This window comes from Balaenoptera physalus (assembly GCF_965194825.1).
Source record: "Balaenoptera physalus genome assembly, chromosome: 7".
Taxonomy (NCBI): domain Eukaryota; kingdom Metazoa; phylum Chordata; class Mammalia; order Artiodactyla; family Balaenopteridae; genus Balaenoptera; species Balaenoptera physalus.
The window spans coordinates 11,579,992-11,599,096 of NC_138886.1; the positions used below are offsets into that span (position 1 = coordinate 11,579,992).

A 19,105-nucleotide genomic window follows, 5' to 3' on the forward strand; every position below is an offset into this window, starting at 1 on the left:
GATTCCACATACTGTGATCAGTAATTGAACGCAGACTTTTCCCTGCAGTTAGTTAAAGATCTGTAAAATGAAAATACAGGTACTGTATTTATTGGAAAAAATTCATGTATAAATGGACCTGCACAGTTGAGTCAACTTTATATTATTTCATGGGCATTTTCCTATAGTATTACTAAAAATATTCTAAACCCTAATTTTCTGTTGCCTGGATTTATCATAATTTATTTAGCCATTCTCTTAGTACATACTTAGATGTGAGTACATATGTTTCGCTATTATACACATGGTAAAGAACTTCCATTTACAATATAGTACCAAAAAATTGTTACAGCATTTAATGCTGGTGGAAATAAAGTAAAAATAATTCCTGCATACATTTTTTAACCTTCATATTCTGCTTTTTAAAAATAATTAATTAATTAATCTTTGGCTGTGTTGGGTCTTTGTTGCTGTGTGCGGACTTTCTCTAGTTGTGGCGAGCGGGGGCTACTCTTTGTTGTGGTGCACAGGCTGCTCATTGCAGTGGCTTCTCTTGTTGCAGAGCACGGGCTCTAGAGCACAGGCTCAGTAGTTGTGGCTCACGGGCTTAGTTGCTCTGCGGCATGTGGGATCTTCCCAGACCAGGGCTCGAACCCGTGTCCCCTGCATTGGCAGGCGGATTCTTAACCACTGCGCCACCAGGGAAGTCCCCATATTCTGCTTTTAATAGTTACTCACTGAAAGACAATTTTCCTGCTCTCTTTCATATTTTATGAGTTTAAGAATTTATGTCAGAGAAACCTGTTTCTGCCAGCTTTGCTGGCCGAGCTTCCTTTCTCTAAAGATTAGTTTTTAGGGTTTCTTTTGAGGGAGACACACAACTGGTAGTGCTATTGGGGGCTGATGACTTATGACTTGTTTAACCAAACACTTGACCTTCCTCTAACCTCATACTTTAAGAGTTAATAACACCAATTTTAGGCTTTTTTAGCATTACGGACTCCTCCTGGATTATAATAAAACAATAAGCCATAAGCACAAAGGTTGTTTTAAAAATAAGGAGTGGCCGAGGGGCAGGATTTTTTTGTCAGGGAAACAACAGAGAGTGACTAACAGCACTTTATGTTTCAAATCTGATCACCTGGTAGGGGACCCCCACCTTCTTAGGTTGCTCAGGATTGGGTTCCTCCATCCTGTTGAAGGGCTCAGCTGAAGAAACTACTCCAGGCTCTGGCTGTGTTCTGTGATTATGGTGCAGAGAAAACGCATGCCTTAGCTCCTTGCACGGAGGCCCAGCCATTGCTTCCCACATTTTCCAAGTTTTGTTTTTGTTGCCTCTATCAGATCATTCCTAATGCCATAATGGTTTCACATGCGAATTTAAATCAGGGACCTACTTTAGTGGAAGCTATATGCCTTAGTCAACTCTCTGTCCAGTGCCTGGCTTATATCAGGCAATGAATGAATGAAGGAAAGAACGAACGAACGAACGAGAGCTAGCTATAAAACAAATGAGCATTGTCCCATTTTGACAATTTGAAAACACCTGATCACATGTAAAGTGTATGTGCTGTCTAGTGTGTACTTCACTGATACTGTTCCCTGAGGAAGATTTTTTTCAGAAAAGTACCTACTGGTATAGCAAGTCACATAGACCTGGATCCAACCCTGATCTACTCTGTGGCTGTGTGAGTCTGAGCAAGTTACTTACTTTTTCTGTGCTTCAGTTTCCTCATATGTTATCTGAGGATGTAATGGTACCTACTTAATAAATTACTATGAGGAGTAAATAAGCAAATGCATGTAAAGCTCCTGGCATTCGGTATTCCAGAATAAATGGTGGTCTCTACTATTATTTTTTTTAATCAGTTTGGTGCATGATGAGTGGTAAAGGTACTTGGTACGAGGTGGATCTTGCAGTTGGACAGATTATACCCTGTTCAGCAGGGTAGCTGTGCCTCTGTGTGTACAAGAAATTTGCTTCCCTTGTGCTAGCCATGGAGGTTTTCTTTGGAGTAGGAGAATCTGGTGGGCAAGACAGATGCCTGTGGCAGAATGAAGCAAGGAGAAGGGTTGTTTGGCTTATACAAATTCTTGTTTTACCTTCCCTTAAAACCTCAGTCTCATTTCCAAAAACATTTTGGGAGAAACCTCTTGGTGAGAGAGTTGCCTGTCATGAAAGGTAACTTGAGAGCAGTTTCCTGTCCACCTTTCTTGCCAGCTCTCTAGTCGCAAGATCCTGCTTTGTACCCAAAGGAGGCTTTGAACATCAGCTGTCTTGAGCAATCTCTAGTCTTATCACTTATTTTAATGTTCCTTGCACAGGTCACTCTTGGATGTGGTGCTCTGGGCAATCTCACCCCAGAATGCTTCCCTTCCTTTATTTAACCTCTGACCTGTGAAAACAAGAGTTAATCAAGAGTTCTAAGGTAGCAAAGAGGAAGGGGAAGTGTTTGGTTACAAATTAAATATGAACAAGTCATAAGTCATAAATCCCCAGTAGTGCTACCAGTTGTGTGTCTCAAGTTGCATATGGTACAGGGTGTTTGGGTTATAAATTCAAGTTCAGGGCTCTCTGATTGCTTGGGGGTAGGTGGTTGGTTAGTTTTCTTTTGGCCTAAAACTCTTTGCCTTCTAAAACATTACTTTTATTGGACCGGCTACATTTATATTCTACTTTCTCTCTATGTGCCCGTCTCTCCTTTTTCCTTTCTTTATCTGCCTGCTTGCTTGTGTTGATTGGTGTGCTGTCCTGTGAATTGAGACAGAACTGCTTTCCTGAAAGAAGTTAAGCATATGGAAAAAGTTGCCAAGGAAAGGCATTGAAGCATAGAGCGTAAATGGTTTTAAGAGACAGCCAGACACTTTTATAGAGAGATTTGTGATTGAATGACATAACAGAGATCTGCAGAGATCTGGGGTGGAAATGAACTTAAATGAGTGCTATTCGTGGAAAACTGATGCCCTGTCTAATCTAGCATTTCCTTAATTGTCACCATAAGCATACATTTAAACCTTTATGCTTTAAATTTTAAAAAAGGCAACAGTCTGTTTAAGAATCTACGACACAGGCCATTGTTTTTTTAGATAAGTTCTTAAAAATATACCTCTAAAGTAGCAGAGGCATTGGGTTTTGACACGCAGCACGGGAAACTTAAAATATCTCTTTTGCCATGCTTGATTAAAACATTTTAAATTGAGCTATTTATATTTGTGTTTCCGAATATAACATGTACGCTAATTCCTAAAGCAATAAAGAGCTGACACATGACTAGTGTCCCTGGAGCTGACAAAGTAAGAAAACATGCTGAACTGTTGGGAGGCAGCCAAAGTTGGATTGCTCAGAACGCTTTGAGCTGAGGGACCTTTGGAGGCAAGCTTTCATTTTATCAGGGCATTACAGTGAGAACTGCAAGGTAAGGATTTTAAATCCTAATCTCAGGATTGACTGTTGTACTTGATTGATCAGGTTGTACAACTGATACTGTGCTGTATGGAGTGAATAGGATAGAAATCACATTGGACTAGTTTTGTGTCTGAGCTGTGCTTTTAGTAACTGTGCTGTCCTAGGTAAGTCACTTCACTTCTCTGAGACTCAGTTTTCTCATCTGTAAAATGGAATGATACATCTCATAGAGTTGTTGTAAAGAATAATAGTTCAAAGCACCTATTGCTTGATAAATTTCCCCTTTCCCCATTAGCTTCCACTTCCTAGCTCTGAAATGAGGATAATATCAAATGGTGTCTCAGTGGGATAATTAATTTTGTTGTTTACTACTGAAAGTAGGACAGGACTTCTTGTGTAGCCATTTCTTCCTTTTGCTGTGTTTTTCATTTTCAGTAGAGACAATGTGTTTCTCTTTTAGTCTGTGAAAGCTTCTGTAAGGTGGGCCATGGTTAGACCCTCACTAACCCATTACATTATATTACAGTAGTAATTTAAACCATAAAATAAGATGGTCTGAATGGGGAAAAAAACTTGCAGGTGTGTGAATACAGGAGTGGGCTGCATCATAAACTGTCTTAGGAAAATGATGAAAGGCCTATGTGCTCATCCTCTCTGGGCTCAATGGAAAATATCTGAGAATTACACTGAATTGTCAGTGCAGGTGTCATTACTCCACAGATCTTCTGTTACCAACACTTCACCGGTGATAACAGAAAAGTGCCTCCTTGCTTTCCTCCTGAGCAATCTCCCTCAATCATAGTAATACTGTCATAGAAAAGAAGACGACACATCCGCTGTCTAAAAGCAACAATTATTGAATACCCATCAAGAGAGAAAAGAGCCTTGTTTCCAAAATCAAATCCAAGTGTATGTTTGGGTAGATTTATGTAAGCACAGATGTTTTACGGGAGCTTGTTGGTTTTTTTCCTAATGCAAATTAATATTTCTGCTCATTCAGTGCATATAACATATTTTCCTGCATAGATGTAATAGGTATCACAATGGGCTGTTAATTATGGACACAAGTCAGAGATTCTTGAGCTTAACCAGATGCCATAATAAATTTACAATTTGAGATTAGCAACTGTGAGCAAAGCAGAATGCTCAGATTGAGTGAGACTTGCTCTGATCTCCCAAAGGGGATTGTTGGTTTTTTTTTTCTTATTTAGGTTCCTCCAACTTTTAATCTTAATGGCAAAAGAGTACAATTTCATCAGGGAAAACCATTGTTTATTCTGTTCCAGGCTCAGCGGTGGGTGCATATGTTTCCCCCTAACAACAGCCATGTGAGTGTAGATAGTATATCCCCATTTCACATGTGGGGTAGAAGAAACACAGTTCAGGCCACAGCCAGTGACAGAACAGTGGGTCTCCTGACTTTGCAGTCTGTGTAAAGTTGATCAGCGAAGTGTCATTTCCTGTGGGAAGACTTTCCAGAACCTCTCCTCTGTTCCCTCTATGAACCTCTGTCATAGCACTGATCCAGTGCTGCTGACAGTACTTGCCAATGTGTCTGCTTCCTTCATGAGACAGTGAGCTTTCCAAATGCTGAGTCCTGGGTCTCATTCCCCATGCATCTTGCCGAGTGCCAGCCATATATTGGATGAGGCTTAATAAATACGGAGGAATATGTGATTTCATGGATGATTGACTGCAACATTTGAAAAGTGAATGATCTGGAAATGTGTGATGTTTGGACTGTAAACGTCACCTCAATTTTAAATTCCAGAGTATGTTCATTGAAGTTTAGTGTGGTTAGCTCAGGAGGATGTGGTATGTTTTTCTCATAGGGAGGAATGTGTGCACCTTGGTGCTAAGGCTGTGGTTTGAGAACTGTAGACTAGCATACAAGGGGGGGTTTTGTTGGGCTTAAAGATGGGAATGCTTGTTGGCTGAGTGTAATGAGAGAGAAGATAAGTCTTATAGAAGGCAGTGTGGTTGGAGATGAGAGTCTTCCCACTTTCCATCTCCAGTTGGGAGGGAAAGGGGAGGGCATGAGAGGTGTAGGAGTGGGAGAAAGGAAAGCTCATGTTAGAGCTTTTCTCTTCAGTAAGTTTGGAGAGAAGAATATCTTCTGAAGAGCAGGAGAAATGGATTAGAGATGGGAGAAAAAGAATAAGTTTAGAGCAGACTCTTTGGGAACGCGGGGCCTGATACACTAACGGATTAAAGGATTCTGGAGCAGTTTTAGAGGTTCACCTGTGCTTGAAAAATTAAGTTACCAAACTACAATAATCAGCTTGGTTTTTGACATTTTCCCATATTACATCTTCCCATAGTACTTGAAGTAGAAACAAAAAAAGTAGATAGCAGGGTTTACTTGCGTTGAAGGGATGGACAAGGAGCAAGAAATCTTAAGTTTGTGAGTACTTCTTGATCTACTTTGAATATTTATTTGCTCACTCTATTTTAAATTATTTGTCACTCCAGCAGTCCATTGATAGGAATTGTTTTTGGTTCTGGATCATTTTTCTAACCAAAATGCTGCCTCCTAAATTTGGAGCCCCACCTCCCGATAAGAGTTGGTTGACTGTTTCTCTGTGGCTCTAGTGGTAATGGCCTTAGTAGAAACTATAGGGATGAGTTACATCTGTCAAGGGAAGTTCTGACTTAGTGGATGTCTAACATGTGCCAGGCACACATTAGAGATTAAACAGTCAATACACAGTCATGATCCTTGCTCTCGTGGAGTTGATACTAGTCAAGAACTGAGGTGAGTCTTCATATAGGGTAAGCCCAGGAGGACCTCATATTCTGGGACTAAAATGTATTTATTTAAGTGGGACCAAAATTTTATAGTAAAAATGGGGGGTTTTTAGAATTTTTATCTAGAAAAAAATGAAACAAACTTTGAAAATAAATTCATTTTGACAAAATCTAGCTTTTATTCCAACAACACATTAATTCTTAGAATGAGTCAAGTGGGTTTTTTGTCAGGGGGGTATGAGTTTTCAGACATAATAACACTTCGTGTTTGACTTTCATAGCATAATCATAAAAGGAGTTATTTTTCCAAAAGTTTTTGAGGACGTCATCAATTTCCCCAAGGCCTCTCTTAACCCTTTGATACTGAATTCATTTTCTTTTAATGTGCCACCATCCTTGTTTTTCTTGATTTTTCTCTTCGTCTCTTGTTACCTGGTATAATGCTGCCAGGTCTTCATTTATCAGTCACTTTGCCTTAGCTCTGTGCTGTTGTCCAGCATCTCTAACAAGGGCTTCATGAAATCCTGCATCCTTTGCAAAGGTTGTATGTTTATTTGCATTTTTAAAAAAATAAATTTATTTATTATTTATTTATATTTTTGACTGTGTTGGGTCTTTGTTGCGGTGCACGGGCTTCTCATTGTCGTGGCTTTTCTTGTTGTGCAGCACAGGCTCTAGGCACACGGGCTTCAATAGTTGTGGCACACGGGCTCAGTAGTTGTGGCTCGTGGGCTCTAGAGCACAGTCTCAGTAGCTGGGGTGCACAGGCTTAGTTGCTCCACTGAATGTGGGATCTTCCCGGGCCAAGGCTCAAACCTGTGTCCCCTGCATTGGCAGGAGGATTCTTAACCACTGCGCCACCAGGGAAGTCCTTTATTTGCATTTTACTGTAGACATTTGACTAACGAGACACTGACAGAGGAGTAGGTATAGATGCTAGTCAAACCGGAAGGGCTAAGTGGGGACTTAACTGGTTTAAGCGGTCATATCATTTGTGAGTATCTTCCTCTTATAACAGGTTGTAATTTCCTGTCTGCTCTGGTGACTGCGGGGCATGATGAATTCCTATACAGAGTCCTGGAGGAACCTCTGAAGCAGACACCAGGAATGTTAGGCAGAGAGGGACAGGAAGAGTATTCCAGGCCCGGGGTTGGGTGTCTCTGTATACATCAGTTACATTAGTTAGATGGTGTGTATCTTTTTGTAGAAGAGGAAACTGAGTCTTTGAGAGATTGCTTCCCTGAGGTGTCACAGCTACTAAGTATCAGAACTGAGATTCATACAAGGTTATTTGACTCAAGTCTGTGTTCTCCCGATGTCCCATGCTGCTCTGCTTGTTTAAATTTGGGGGGTTGGGGGTTGGTAATATGCCAAGTAGCCTTAGCCAAGGGATGCTTTGTCATCCAGTGAATCTTGGCAAAATCTGCTGGCAGGAAGTAAGAAAAGAAGGGATACCTCTCTTAGAGTACCTGCAATGGAGTTTTAAGAGCTTCTCAGACAGTGGAAATCACAAAGAAAAATTGAAAGACTGTATTGCATGTCACTCTTCTTAGCTTTAAACTCATCATTCCAAACATGAGTAGACGCACATCTGCGGCAAGACCTCAGGGAGGTACTATTTCATTATATCTTCTAATGTAATGGTGCCTGAGTGTTTAAATGTTAAACTTTTTATTATAAAGTACTTTTTCATTTCTCTTTCATACTACAGCCAGAACATTTTGTTGATCTTTTTCAAATTATGTGTATAAGTAGACCATATATATATATATATATTTTTTTTGGCTTTGTTGGGTCTTCATTGCTGCGCACGGGCTTTCTCTAGTCATGGCGAGCGGGGGCTACTATTCCTTGTGGACTTCTCATTGTGGTGGCTTCTCTTGTTGTGGAGCACAGGCTCTAGGCACGCGGGCTTCAGTAGTTGTGGCATGCAGGCTTCAGTAGTTGTGGCTCACGGGCTCTAGAGTGCAGGCCCAGTAGTTGTGGCTCACAGGCTTAGTTGCTCCTTGGCATGTGGGATCTTCCCAGACCAGGGACCAAACCTGTGTCCCCTGCATTGGCAGGCGGATTCTCAACCACTGCGCCACCAGGGAAGCCCATAACTAGATCATATTATCGAAGTTTTTCTTTTTAGGGTAGCAAAGTGGACAGTGGTTCTGGTAAGGCTGAGATGACCCACTGGGCTATGGTGAGGGGGAGATCATCACTTTCTGCCTGGCTTTAAATACTCATCTTCAGAATGTTACCTCTCTTTAGCTGGCCCTTTGGTTCCCCACCGATTCCAGAATAAAAGGGAGGCCCGTGGGTTTGGCATATGAGAGCCCCTCCAGAGCCTGGCCCTTCTGCCCCCTGCCTCATCTTTGTCCTGCTGCAGCCTGCACACCCTGCTCTCTGGCTATTCCAACTGCACCAGTGGTTTGCGCCTACAAGCCCTTGCTCATGAGTTTTCCCTGCCTCTAATGCTCTTTATCCCCACCCATTCCAACCTTCTTCCCTTAGGCAGAGAGCAACCTCTTTCAAGACTTAGCTGAAGCCCAACCTTCTCTCTGTGATGCATATTGACTCCCACTCACAGTTGCAACCAGCTCTTCTCTCCATTGCGTGCCCCTCCCTATAGCCATGGTTTTAAATTTTTTATTTTCCCAACTCATGTCATTATTCTGTATACTCTAGTTGGTCTACTGTTTATTTATTTATTTGGCTGCGCTGAGTCTTAGTTGTGGCACATGGGATCTTCTTTGCGGCATGTGGGATTTTATTTTTTTGCAGCATGCGGGATCTTTGTTGTGGCATGTGGGATCTAGTTCCCTGACCAGGGATCGAACCCAGGCCCCCTGCATTGGGAGTGCAGAGTCTTAACCACCAGGGAAGTCCCTGCTTACGGTAGTTTTTATGGAAGAAGACACTCTTTAGATTCTCTCCTCCCCATTTTATTTTAATTTTGAAACAATAACAAACATACAGAAAAGTTGTGAGTATAATACAAATGCCCCATTTGGGAGATGTTGCCAAAATAATACCCAGTAACCCTCAAATACTTTAGTATGTGTTAAAAAAGATTTTTTTTTTTACATAGCTACATTACAATCATCAAAATCAGAAAATTAGTATTAATTTTGATGCAGTACTACCATGTAATACTTGGACCTCCCATTTGTGTGTGTGTGTGTAAGTGTGAGTGTATATTAAAGATATAGTTCAGAATCACATGTTGCATTTTGTTGTCATGTCTCTTTAGTCTTCTTATTCTGAAATAACTCCTCAATGTTTCCTAGACTTTTATGAACTTGACATTTAGGCTATTAATTTGTAAAAGGTTCTTCAGTTTGGGTTTATCTGATGTTTCCTCAGGAATTAAGTTCTACTCTGTGGCAGGAATATAATAGTATTCTGCGTTCTTTTCATTGCATTCTTCCAGGTGGTACACTATTTCAATTCGTCCCACTGCTTGATTGAGGACATGTCTCCCAGGATTCTCCATTCTTTTTCCCTTTGTAATTAAGAAGTATACTAGGAATATCCTCATCCTATCCTTACCAAACTTTTAATTTGCTTATTTATTCCAGCATAGACTCATGATTTCCTATTTTAGTTATTATTAAATGATCTCTATCATTATTTGTTTTGATGCTCAAATTTGATGTCACAGATTTGGTCAGTAGGAACCCATCCATACTAGCTTTTGTGTCCCATTGGTATGTCCTAAGCATATGTTGAGCACTGCCTTTTTTCTAGCACAAGGTATTTCACAGCCCTGGCCCTGGAATCAGACATTTCTTCCAGGAGCCCTGGTTCCTTCTAGTGGAGAATGGTACTTAGAAGCCAGGATTTGGGCATTAAGTGTGCTTATTATAATTGGGATGTCTGTGCCAGGCCCTTCAGTGGCTAGAGCTAGAGAATATATGTATCTGTGTATGTATCTGTAATATCTGTAATAATGTACATACATACATTTGTATTTGTATTTCTTTTATCTCTCTCTCTCCATGATTTCACATAGTTACATCTAATTCCAGGTCAGTGTGGTAGGGTTCATTCTTATTTTCTCCCTATCCATATTTGTAACTCTCTTCTCTAATAGTAATAAGCTTGGTTTTCATTATATATTTACTTACTTGATCAGTCTTGATCTATTCCCCTGTGTGTAACCAATCTCCCTCTGTTGTAGCCCCCCTCCTCTGTGGCTGCCGTCCTCACCCCATTTGAACTCTGACATCGTAGGCAAGGCAGTCACTGCTGTCTCCTCCTGCCATAGACATCGTTCTCAACTGCTTGGACTCTGCCTGGCCATCCTTCATGGAAGCCCTCCTGTCCACTTAGGCTCTGGCATCCCACACTGGACTGCCTTCCAGATGCTGTTTTTTAAACCTCTTGGGTTCTAATACTAGTCTAGTCAACTTCTTTCTACTGACATAGATGCTTTCGTTACCCAGTGCCAGGCCTTTCCCCTACTTATACATCCTTCTTACCCCTTTTGAGTTCTGACACTCCAAGCCAGGCCACCTCCTGTGTAGACCCCCTCCTTATCCTCCTGGAGCCCTGACTTTTCCTTACCAGGGAACCCTCCTCACCCCACTTGGGCTCCAAAACTCTGTGGCAGTTTGTTCCATCTGGGGGATATCATCTTCTCCATGCTTGTGCTGTGACATCCTGCTCACGACTACTCTTCTCCCAGGTGGTCACCTTTCTCAACTTGGTCCGCTTCTGCCACCATTGCACCCCAACTCTCTGTCTCTGTCTCTCTCTGTCTCTGTCTCTCTGTCTCTCTGTCTCTCACACACACACACACACATACACACACACCCCTCTACCTTGCTTGGGCTCATTTAATGGCTTTGAACTGAACTATTAGCAAGTGAAGTGGGAGAGCTTTTTAAAATTTGTAATGGTTTTCTATTTTAGTACTTAAGACACTGGAGTGGAATCCCATCATATACACACTCTTCCAGGTCACTCATACATGTGTGGGAATGATTATACTGAAAGTCCATTCAGTGGAGTGAGATTAGAAAAGTGAGTCATCTATCTACTCTCTGATGGACTCAGTTCCTAAGTTCACTTGGAGGGTAAGCAGCTCACCAAGCTGACAGATTTGAACAGAGACAGTTTTCATTCAATAGGTCCCCCAAACTTGGCTCATCTGCTTTGTTTCTATACAAACCAAGTCTGCTGTACATTGGCGTCATCTTAAGGGCATTTTTACAGGTGATTTTGACTGTGAGCCATTTGACTCTATGTGCAATCTCTGGGACCTGCCCCTGCACTTCTCACAAAGGCTTGTGATAGCCCACATTAGTGAGGTCATGTGTGTAGGAATCCTTGAGTGCTGCCTGAACTGTTCTCAAGTTTAAGAATTTGTATTGCCTCACACAAAACAAAAGCCCCTTCATTTGACTGTCAGGTCAGGGAGTAAGGACAGACCCTGGGACAAAGTTACCTGACCCATGATTTGGCAAGAGAAGCTTGGATCAAGGCCGGTGCCTGGGAAGCAGACTTTTCCCATTTTGGCTTTTTCCCATCAAGGCTCTGCTGATTGGGTCATGATAATGCTCCCTTTAATTTAATAATTTGATCCAAAAGCCTACACTAAATAAAACACTTGGGAAAGAGTTCCAGCTCCCCCACCTAAACTATTACTCCTTGTTGTATATGTCTTTTTCCCACGTAGGACCGTGGCCTTCTTAAGTGCAGGGACCCTTTGTGACTGGGATTTTTGGCCCCAGCCTTGGACTGAGCCCACCACATATTGATGCTCTGCATTGCAAACTCGAGCAGTTGCATTAAGGTAGCAAGTTGAGCAGGCGCCAAGATGTTTGGAACTCCTTTAGCTGTCCCGGGAGGAGCAGCGTAATGGAGTGTTTGTTTCCTGTCTCTGGATTGGGAAGTAGTGTTTACTCCATGCTGACAGACAAGTACAGAATGGAGTGGAGGGTCTCCATATCCTCACCTGCACCCTTGCAGGCAGCGTGAAGCTGTTGTGTCCGCACTAATGAAGCAGTACAGGAAACGCCACTGGATAAAGTTCAGCTGTGAACCCTGGCCTCCCAACAGGGGAAAAGAGGGATCCTTTGAAGAAGACAGCTGGGTTTTGGTTTCAAGACCTTAACACTGCCATCACTAGATATTCATCTGTCAGTGCACAGGGGACAACATGTGGGGAACAGTTGTGTCCAGTCAGGCTGAAGGAAGAAAGAGATGGCTGATTTCCAGGGTAACTACAAAACCTCCCATGGCTGAGGGTTCTGCTTAGCGTAGCCAAAAAGAATCGATTTGGTGAGGTCGAGGCTGAGTGTGAGAACCTGGGCACAGTCTGCTGTGGGCTGGGTGGCCGTACCATGTCAACCTCCTGCATCCTCACAGCCCGGGAGGACGCGGAGGTGTGAGGTTCCGGGCCCAAACTATGTTGGTCAGTTGAACCTAGTGGGCAAAACTGCTTCCTGTATACCACAGTCCTAAGTTATCAGAGAAGACAGCCTGTCCCAAGTCACTTGATCAGGACTTACTAAAATAACTTCAGCTTTTCTCTCATTTGCTTGAAGCCATGGTTTCCTTACAAGAAAATATTTTCTCTTCTTGCTTCCCCTCGTCCCCTTCCTGCTGGATTTAACTAGTGGTATTTTTTTCTTTCAGCGAAAAAAAAAAGATATTTGTAATCCTTGGTTGAATTTGTTTACTACCAGCCCTCTAATCTGGGCAGGAGTTTTCTTCTGAGGGGATTTATTGTTCCTTCTATAATGGCTTTTAACTCAGCTGAGGTTTATTTTAACAGAATAGGAAGGGAGAAACTTATCTCCTCCCTAATCCCTCTTGAATGTTTACGTTACTCTGCCAAAGTAAATGCTGTGTAAAGTGGCAGCAGTCATTTGCTCTGTAATAATCAATATGCAGCTGCCAGAGCTGATTGAAACATATTAACATAAGTGATAATACTGTCATAGAAGTGAAAAGTTAAGTTGCTTATCAGTATATTGTGATAAGCTACTTAAATTTTACAGTAGCATGTGCTGGCTTCAGACAGACGTTAATGACAGAGAACTGTGCGCTTTATCTGTCCTCTCTATTGCCTCTCACTTCATTTATTACCCTCAACGGTACAGCTGGTAATCTGTCCAGGGCGCTGATTTCCCTCTGCTTGGCAGGATGGAGTCAGTGCTCCACTCTATCAGTAACGGATACTGTTAGCGCAGCAGGGCAGATGTGAGCAGGACAGCAAGCGCTTGGTATGACGCTCTTCCCACATGAGTATCTGATATTGCTTTGGAAAAGTTTCTTATGGAGAACAAAGCCATTTAAATTTTAAGTGAAAAACTTCTTGGGAGTAGGGGTATGTTTCAACAATAATTCTATAGCAACAATGCACCTTCGTTGTTAGTCTTTGTTTGGTTTTGTTTGTTCTATCAACACTGAGCACTGAGGGTCTGCCAGGCTCCATGCTTGGTCCTGGGAAGACAAAGTAAAGAAAGATGTGATCCTTCCTCTTCATCATGCTCAGTCTGCTGGGAAGACAGACACGCCATTGAGTGCCACATGGTGTGTGGACTGTTATAACAGGAGTTTGCACGTGACAGGGCAGCACAGAAAAAAGGGAATTAGGGCATGAGAGGCGGGGATGGGGAGGGGGTGGGGGACTGTTAGGAGGATGAGTAGAAATCAGCTAGACTAGATCATGAAGGTCAGAGGGAGAAAAGTGCCAAGTGTATGCAGTGCAAGCTCAGGCAGGCTTGAGGATGCCTGGACATTCCTCGGAGCGTGGCTGCAATGAGAGGAATATGCATGTGGGGCTGCAGGGCAAGGACAGCCGGAGACACAGTCAAGGACCTGACAGAGGAGCCTTGAACACTGTCCTAAGAAGTCCCGTAGTGATGGGGCACCACTGCAGGAATTTAATCCAACGTGCTACTTAGATTCACATTTTAGAAAGACCATTGTATGAGCCACACAGAGGGTGGAGTAAGGTCAGGACCAGGCTGTCATCAGAGTTAAGGGACATGATGGTCAGAACCCGGTGGAGGGCAGGGTGGGGTGCAGAGTTAGAGCTCTTTCTTCAGTAAGTACAGGGAAGGGTGCATTGTAATAGAAGGTTTGATGAGTGGTTTCAGGCTCATGGGGCCTTTGGGACACCTTGCACATGGCAGCAGTGGAAGTGCTGTATGTGTGTGTGGCTGTGTGTGTCCAATCATGAGAAACTTGAACAGAAGCTTTCCTGGAAGGGGGGGGTGTGAGGCCTGGGGGGCTATTCAGAGATGGCTCCTGATTGCAGAGTCTGCTTTGAATTTCTTCTCTGTGAACCTGTTCTAGCTCTGAGGCATGGGAATAATTTATAATGGACATTCAATCTTCTGCCTTACACAGGCAATTTTTTAAAATCTCAGAAATAACTAGCATTTTACCAGTCTGCGTTTCCAGCACAGCCTATGACAGGAAGGCTCTTCACAATGTAGAGAGAAACCGAAATGTACCGTCTTGAATTAGCTCCTGGTTAAAGTTTTTGACCTGCGTACTAATATTCCATGTGTTTCCTCTTCTTCCCCCAGCTATCTCCCCTGGTTCGAAGTATTTTATAAGCTGCTTAACATCTTGGCAGATTACACGACAAAAGGACAGGTATTTGCCTTTTATTTTATTCTTTTTAACAAGTAAACTTTAACTTTCATGCCTTGTATTTCACTAAAACATTTACTAAAAAAGTAATGCATTCCCGTTACAGAAAGTTTGGGAAATTCAGAAAGCAGTAGGAAGGAAGAGAAAAATCACTCCTAATATGTGTCCCTACCCCGCCCCCTCCCCCCCAAATAAATATTGCTAGCATTTTGGGATGTTTTCTTCCTTTACTTTTTGAATTAAATAAATAACAAATAGACCCTTAGCATTCAGAGTTAATAGTCACCATCTTACATTCCCAAGCAGCTCCACAAGTTCATCCTATGTATTAAATAATAATTTTGCTGAGGCATAAATTTGAATTGCTGGGATTTGTGAGTAAAACACTTAACTGGCAAGTGACCTAACCAGCTGTCCCAGTTCCCATTTCAGTAGGGCTTTCTTGTGCTTTTACAGTAATTTTTTTTAGGGTCTGAAAATCACTTTAAAAGTTCAGCTCTACCTCACTGTACTTTTGGAAGAAATGGTATGTTGAAGTATCCTCCATGGGCGTCAAGGGGCAACTGGATATGTATTTAGACTTTTGACGCCCACAGTTTTTAGGTACCGTAATAATAGAAGCATTTCCCCCATGCTAATAAAAACATTGTAAATCTTTTTCACGGCTGCATGTCATGTACCATGTACCTTGGCTTACTGAGACATTTCCCTATTACTGGAAATTTTCATTATTTGGGATTTTTTTTCACTATTATAAGTATAGCTATTAGCATCTTTGAGCATAAACATTTTCTTCATTTTGGAATGTTTCCTTAAGAAGAGAATCTCAGATGGGCCATTTTAAGGTTAGTGGACATAAACATTTCAAAAACATTTGCCAAACTGCTCTCCAAAAGAATTGTACTGTTTTCTTAAAAGATAGATACCCTTTACTGGCAAAGTACAAGAGTGCCTGCCTGGGTCACCATACTCTCACCAGTATCATTTGTTGAACTCACTGTGCTCTTGACAAGTGAACAGTTCTCCTTGTTTTAATTGCATTTCTTTGATTATTAGTAAGTTGAATATTTGTCCATATATCTAACTTCTTATATTTTCCTTTTTTGTAAATGGCCTAAGATTTTTAATTAAAGAGATATATTACTATTAAATGTTAAAGAATTTTTTTCATCATATTTTCTACAGAACATTAGTTCTAAGAAATGCTCCATTCAAAAAGGGTTACCATAGTTGAGTGATATTGGGGTCAGGGAAAGGGAAAGCTGTTTCTCATTTTTGTCTCCTTAAGATTCATGTAATATAGGCTCTGAAAAGTCCTACAGTGGAGAAATCTGTGTTACCCAAATATTCCCAACTTATTTGGCCCCATATGCTTTCAATTCCATGACAAGTATTAACATTCTGAGACGCCAGTGTTTCCTGGAACACATTTTGGGAAATGCTATTTTTGGAGAAAAGGTGGAAATTGTGTGAATAATGGATAAATCTTTAAGTTAGATTTACTTACTGGCAAATGTAATCCAGAGACCACAGTAAATGGAAGGAATAACTAATAGAAATGGCTCCCTAGATCACTACACTCACTCTGAAAGGATGCTTAGGTATCAGGGAATTCTGTCCTAAAAGAAGTGATGTACTCTTTGATGAATGAGTTAAGAGGCCACCTTGGATCTGTTCACTGATTGCTGATTCACAGTTCACTTTTGTCAAACATTCAGTTTTTCATTCAAAATTGAAAGGGGTCTTTAGTAAATAAAATTATATAGCATGTAGGCTCTTAACAGTCTTAGAATTGGAAGTTAACTCACATTTTTTTTCTCCCATATATAAGCTCCAGTCAGTTAAAAAAAAAGAACCAAAAACTTACTAGACTTTGGAAAACATGTCTTGGGATACAGGAAAGATTGGGTAGGTACAAACTATGCATAGGGGAGATAGGATTATTACCCTGTAAAATTGGTGTATCCATCCTCTGCGCTGTTGCCCCAGATAAGGACCCTGCCTCTTGGAGTGTTAAAGACTGAGATCAGTGATGTGTTTTAGTGAAGTCTGTTTCCCTTATACAAAGGACTCTTTTTATTAAATTTCTTCTGGTTAAAGGAATTATGACACAGATGATAGGTAGTCTGCCTACAACTGGCTTAATTGTTTGCAAGGTGTGGGTTATCAGATTAGACCATGAGGAAAGAGCTTTCATTAAAAAAAACAGAATCCCTTCCCCAAGTCCAGAAGTCATTGGGAAAGTTGGGCAGGGTAGGTAGGCTTCAGCTAGAGGCGTGGGGAGTGACCATGATGGCTCAGCATGGAGTGCCTGAGCCTAAGCTACATTATAAGAGTGTCTGTTTAATTCATTGACACAACAGGGTTATCAGGCCCTGAATAGGGCAATGATGGCATCCCTGTGGAAGGGATGGCAGAGGGTGAGGAGGGCATCTAAGCCAGAGAGCAGCCTGGCTGAGGGTGTTGGAGGCTGAGGAGTGAGGCATTTATTTATGTGGAACAGTGGTGACAGTGGCTTGGCATCATCTGGGCACCAGATATCAGAACTTCAGTGGGATCTAGAGGAGCCACGTGGGAAAGAGGACAGCAGCAGTGGCCCAGCACGAGGGTGTTGGAGCCTGGGGTGAGGAGGGCTTTTGTTATTGGTGGGAGGTCTGAGGGAGGGAGGCAGACATTGGTGGCCTAGCATTGGATGTCAGTGTTCGAGCAGGGCAAGGAGGGCATCTAGATGGAGAGGGAGGTAGAGGCAGTGAAAAAAGATTGCTTACATACAAGCAAGTAAATATATTAAGAAAATAGGGGCAGGATTTTTCACTTTGTTAGATTATTGTTACAAATATGTAAAGGGAGGAAACTAGAATGATTCCTATGTTGGATTAGAATTAGAGCCATTGGTATGAACCCATGGCTTTCAACATATGTGATACAGAAAACGGAGATGTAACTGTGTATTGTAGGTCTGTGTGTGTGTGTGTGTGTGTGTGTGTGTGTGTGTATGTGTGTGTGTGTGATATTCCCTGTCTCTATCCACGGAAAGCGTCTGGGGTCAACTATACACAAGTAGCAATGAGCACACCAAAGTGCCCAAATCTTGGTTTCTAAATTCATTTTCTACTAAAAGGAACCAGGACTCCCTGAAGAAATGTCTAGTTCCAGAGCTGAGGCAGGGAAAAGTGTGAGTCTGGAATATCTTTTTGTGCCAAAAGTAATGTAGTGCTCAAAACATGGAGAGAGGGGAGGAGTCAAGATAGCAGAAGAGGAGGACGTAGAAGTCACCTCTCCTCATAAGGACATCAAGAATACATCTACAAATGGAACAGTTCTCACAGAGCACCTGCTGAACACTAGTGGAAGACTTCGGACACCTAAAAGGACCAGAAAAATCCCCACGCAACCGGGTAGGACGAAAGAAAGACAAAAAGAAAAGAGGAAACAGAAAGGGACCAGCACCCCTGGTGGGGAGCTGAAGGTGAGGAGAGGTTCCTGCACTCAGAGAAACCCCCTCAGGGCAGGTAACTCAGCTGGGACAGAGAAGGAGCTTCAGGGCATCGGAGGGGAATGCAGCGACCGGTCTGTGGAAGGCAGGAGAGAGAGAGTAAGATGTGTGTGTGTGGTCTGTGCTGCAGCCCTGCGCACCCCAGCCTGAGTCGTGTGTCTCCTGGTGTGGAGGGGTGCTGGGTGCTGGAAAGTGGGGTTTGGAGAGTGGACCCAGGGAGGGGACACCTGTTGTCTGTGAAGAGACAGCCTGAAGGGACGGGAGTACGGAAATCCACAACCGGGAAAGTTTGCGGAAGCCCAGGCCACCGTAGAAGCAAGGTGCCATTGTTGAGTGGTGCACAAGGGCGGGGCGGCCAGGGCAACCCCCTTCCCCACCCATCGGTCCCTGCCTCCACGGGCACTGGGAGGGTCACCCATCTGAGCAGGATTGCCCTTCCCTCAAGCCAAGGCCCCCTGTGCCTGCGCAGGCTCCGGGATCCTGAGCGCTGCCTCCACCAAAGCCTCCTTGGGAATCAGCCCTGGGCGCGCCAGCCTGAGACAGGAATCGGCCAAGGCAGGCAGGGGCTGAGTGCTAAAGCGTGGGGTTAGGAGAGCGGACCCAGGGTGAGAACTGCTATTGGCTGCATGGAGACAGGCGGAAGGGACTGGAGTTAGGAGCTCAGCTGTGTGGAGACAACCTGCGGGGATGGGAGTGAGGGGCTCCACGGCCAGGAACACTTCTGAGGAAGAGCGGTCTGCCTTGGAAGCGAGGCGCCATTGTTGAGTGGCACACAATGGGCGGGGCCGCCATCTTCGGACTCTCTCCCCGCACGCCAGCCCTGCCTCCGCAGGAACTGGGAAGGACTCCCACCAGAGCGAGCACGCCCCAGTCTG

The 19,105-nt window shown here is 42.9% G+C and overlaps 1 protein-coding gene across 11 annotated transcripts in view; it reads left to right on the forward strand.

Annotated features, from left to right (window-relative positions):
* The window catches only part of DENND1A (DENN domain containing 1A), a 533,368-nt gene that overhangs the window by 239,985 nt on the left and 274,278 nt on the right, over positions 1–19,105 (forward strand). For all 11 annotated transcript variants that reach the window (XM_082467741.1, XM_082467740.1, XM_082467739.1 and 8 more), the window contains one exon: positions 14,668–14,737. In XM_082467741.1, coding sequence (XP_082323867.1) covers positions 14,668–14,737 — 70 coding nt within the window. The remainder of the gene's footprint in view (positions 1–14,667; positions 14,738–19,105) is intronic.